Below are 3,864 nucleotides of genomic sequence, written 5' to 3'. Positions count from 1 at the left end.
GCCCCTCCCAGGGACCATGTTTGGAATTTCCTTTATTAAAGGTCTTATGATAAAAACAGAACACCACCTTTCTCTAGTTTCGCTTCAGTATGGCTTTGAAGACAGGAGAAGACAGCCTTTCCCTGACAGTACTCTTAGACCTCTGTTCAGAGTCCAAACTATAATTCTATAATAATTTCTGACCCTAGAAGTTCAACTATCCACAAACTCCTGCTCCCTTATCTTACTCTTTTCCTGCTAGATATGAGCTCAGAGTTAAGGAAGACTGAGGTGAAATCACACACCCGGGTGCCCTCCTTGCACTTATTTCCTTAACAATACATCAGATTCAAACAACAGATGGGCCTGCGGGCGCTGCGGGAGGGAGCGGTTCATCGCTGAGGCTGGCTGGCAACTTCAGGTGAGTGGGTCTGTGGGTGGGGATTCCAACCACTGAAGTTGAGCGTCTTTCTCCCCTGCAATCAGCTGACCAGACAGTCACTCCTCAGAAGAGCAAGGGATGAGCCCCTGGCAGGTGTGCTCGGTGCGGTGTCTGCAGGTGACTGGACTGGGTGAAGGCCTGCCCGCAGTCCTCATACCAGTAAGGCCTCTCCCGGTTGTGTAGCTGGATGTGCTGGGCCAGCTCTGAGGCAACATGGAATGCGCTGCCACGCTCGGCGCAGAGGAAGCCCTTTTCCCCAGAGTGGATCTGGCTGTGCCGCTTGCGAGTTGGGGAGCGGGCAAACGTCCAGCCACACTGTGGACAAGGAAAGGGCCTCTGGCTGGTGTGGATGCGCTGGTGGCACACGAGGCGGGAGGGCTGCGCGAAGGCCGCTCCGCAGTAGGCGCACTTAAAGGGCCTCTGGACAGGATGCAGCGTCAGGTGCTCGTGCAGGTTGGAGGATTTGGTGAAGCCCTTACCACAGGTGGGTCAGGGGAAGGGCTGCTCCACCATGCCATTAGCCACCGTGAACTCTGTCGCAGGCCGGGCAGTGGAAGGGCTTCACACGTAGATGCTTGCGCTGGTGGCGCACTAGCAACAGCGTTTTGTTGAAGGTCAGGCCATACGACGCACAGGAACGGCTTGTCGTTGCTGTGCTCGTTGCGCTGGTGTTTGTACAGGTTGGAGGAGCGCATGAAGGCCTTGCCGCGTAGGTCTTCTCTCAGGTGTGGGTAGGAATGTGCTTTCAGTGGTCGGAGGACCAGATTGTAGGCCTTGTCGCAGAAGGGACACGGGTAGGGCCCCAGCCCATGTCAAGGCGTCGGTGCTTCTGCAGTGTGCCGCGGTGCGAGTAGGCCTTGCCGCAAAGCTTGCAAGCATAGGGCTTGGCCATGCTCCACATGGCCTGGCAGCTTGTCCGACTCCACCCGCCACCCCCCACCCCCCTCCCCACCCCGCTTGGGCACCTGCCAGGCGCTGCACTTCTTCGCTGTTATACGCTTTTACCAACACTGCTGCCAGGCTGGCTGGGGCAGCCAAGCCCTGAGCCCGCCTGTGTGTCTCCCTCGTGGGGAGGTCCCACCTGCTGCCTGGCCTGGGGAGGCACTCCAGGGATGAGCTGTCTGGGGATGTGGCCACGGTTTGGAGGCACTCTCCCAGGACCCAGGACGCCAGATGGGCCGTTGGAGGCTGTGTCCTGGTTTACTTCCGGTCTCCATGATCACCTGCACCTGCAGGTGGTGAGTTCCTAGGAGGTTGTAGGAGGTTGCAGAATGTAACAACTTGTGTGAGAGTCATGCTTCCCTCCAGGGAGTCTTGCGTCTGGGTGACCTCACCGTCTTCCCTCTCCCCACTGGACTTCTTCCCAAACAGCCCCATAGGTTTCTGCTCCAGGCCCCCAGCACTAAGAGAGTCAGATAATTTCTCTTCCTTCTTGTAGAATGGAGGCTGCCACTGCAAGTCAGGGTTGTCTTCAGTTCCTGGGGAACAACCTGCTCCCCAGTGTATCCTCTGTCCTTGCCTCCCCACCTTCCTCGTCTCCACTCTCCAAATCCCTGCTCCGCATGTGGGGATCCTGGGTCAGACTGTTCAGGGCCACCTTGACACACCTGTCCTCAGGGTCCACTTGCTCCATGACGGGCAGGTCCTTCGTTGCCTGCCCCCTTGAGGAGGAACCTTGGTGTGCAAAAGGGGAGGTGTAAAGACTAAGTCACAAGGAATGCACTTCATCACTTAAATGATCAGAGAAACCAGTTCCCACTACATCCTTGTTTCCCAAACTGGTGTCTGTGCCAGGTGCATTGTTGAGCCCCATGGGGAGAAGGAGCCAGCCCCTGCTGAAAACTCCACAGTTGTCCATCTTCCCTTTGGATATCCCACTTACTAGAAGCCCCAGAAGACTATGTTGTCTGGGAGGGCCAGAGATGCGGAACTCAGGGGTGGCAGTATACCCTGCCTTGTCCAGGATCTCATACCTCAAAAGCATGGCAGATGGGGCTTCTGTTAGCATGAAGGAGGCCAGCGGAGACAGTAGATAGCAATCCCTGGACCTCCCAGGCACCCTCAGTGTCCTCTAGACAGGAAAGAAGCTGGAAAGCAAGCCAGCTCCTTCTGTCCCTGCTGAGAGTGCCATGACCATGTCAGCCTGTGAGGCCACCTCCTCGGGAGACAGGGAGTACCCCTGGGAGGGTGTGGGAGAGTGAGGGAGCCACTCACTGGGTCCTCAAGAAGACCCCAGCTGCCTCTCACTGCCTGTGCAGAGCTTTGTAGGTCTTCACAGGGGACAGTCTGTAACTGCCAGGGAGGTGCACACAGGAACCCTGGAGAAAAGGGTACCTGCTGGGAGCTTGAGTTGCCTTTAAAATAAGGCTCCATTTGAAACATCCACTAGAATTGATATTCCATGCCATGTTTGTTTTAATAAAACATAGTGTAAGTTATGTTTGGTTGAAACATTTCATCTGTACCCCTGGCGTGCCCTACATGCCCCATGACATCGTTCCTCCATCAGGTGTACCCCATGTGCCCACAGGGAGCATCTTTCCTAATCTGAGAAGCACAGACTTGAGGTTTTATACAAAACAAGGCATAAGACACAGGAGCCACCTGGGGTTTATTTTCAAGCTGATTTTATTTGGACTTGAAGATACAGAGAGCCTCCTGAGGTTGGTTAATAAGGATTGTGTGAGTGAGACGTTTTACAGGAATGGCTGGACTGAGGGGCAGACTGCTGAGGGCCTCACTGGACAGAACTGGCTGTGGTCTGGCGGGGACCAGCTGAGAATCTAGACCAGGTCTTAGTAACAGTTCCACCTTTCTAGGCACATATTGTAGGCCAGGCATCATTATGGTGGCCATATCTCAAACATACTCTCATTTATTTCTTCCAGAAACCTTTATGATAGAAGCCATTACTATTATTATTATTATTATTATTATTATTATCATTTCCATTTTACAAATCAGTGCACTGAGGCTCAAAGTGGCCCAAGGTCACTTGGCTCCCACAGCCCTTGGGCATCTCTGTAATTTCAAAGCTCCCTGAGCCCAGCCTTACAGACTGCCTTGCAGCTGTGGCCTCCAGACTGAGGCCTGCCCTGAGCTTGGGCCAAGAGCAGCCACAGCACCCTGAGGAGAAGACCCTGCTCTCTGCAGGCATCAAAGACCCTTATGTTTTCTGGGCCAAGGAGCCTTGGCCACAGGGCCTCACCACTGGGTTCCTCCCTGCTGTCATTGACCCAGATTGCCCTTGGTGGGAGAGAGGCCAGGGCCCACTGTCAGAGCTGGGACACAGGCTGCAGACAATGCTGCAGGAGTGAGTCACTGGGTGGTGGCTCCTCTGCAAGTCCCCTCCCTGCCCTCAGCATTTTCCACTGCTGTCTCAGCAGGGATAAAAAGCACTTTTTTTCTTTTCTCTTTTAGAAGCACCTGTTGTACCTCTGTGT

At 54.5% G+C, this 3,864-nt stretch overlaps 1 protein-coding gene across 1 annotated transcript; it reads right to left on the bottom strand.

The window, feature by feature from the left end:
• Positions 1-477: 477 nt before the first annotated feature.
• LOC101571624 (zinc finger protein 648) lies at positions 478-2,054 on the bottom strand. Its single transcript, XM_023708803.1, is given in 10 exon segments — positions 478-535; positions 537-956; positions 958-1,056; positions 1,058-1,130; positions 1,133-1,184; positions 1,186-1,226; positions 1,229-1,360; positions 1,363-1,572; positions 1,756-1,916; positions 1,918-2,054. Coding segments are annotated over 10 exon segments (1,383 nt in total).
• Between the last annotated feature and the right edge of the window lie 1,810 nt (positions 2,055-3,864).

The sequence above is a fragment of the Octodon degus genome, unplaced genomic scaffold, assembly GCF_000260255.1.
Source record: "Octodon degus isolate 3935 unplaced genomic scaffold, OctDeg1.0 scaffold03125, whole genome shotgun sequence".
In the NCBI taxonomy this organism is placed as follows: Eukaryota; Metazoa; Chordata; class Mammalia; order Rodentia; family Octodontidae; genus Octodon; species Octodon degus.
Note: the sequence above shows the minus strand (reverse complement) of the source record. Positions and strands in the feature narration are given on the sequence as shown.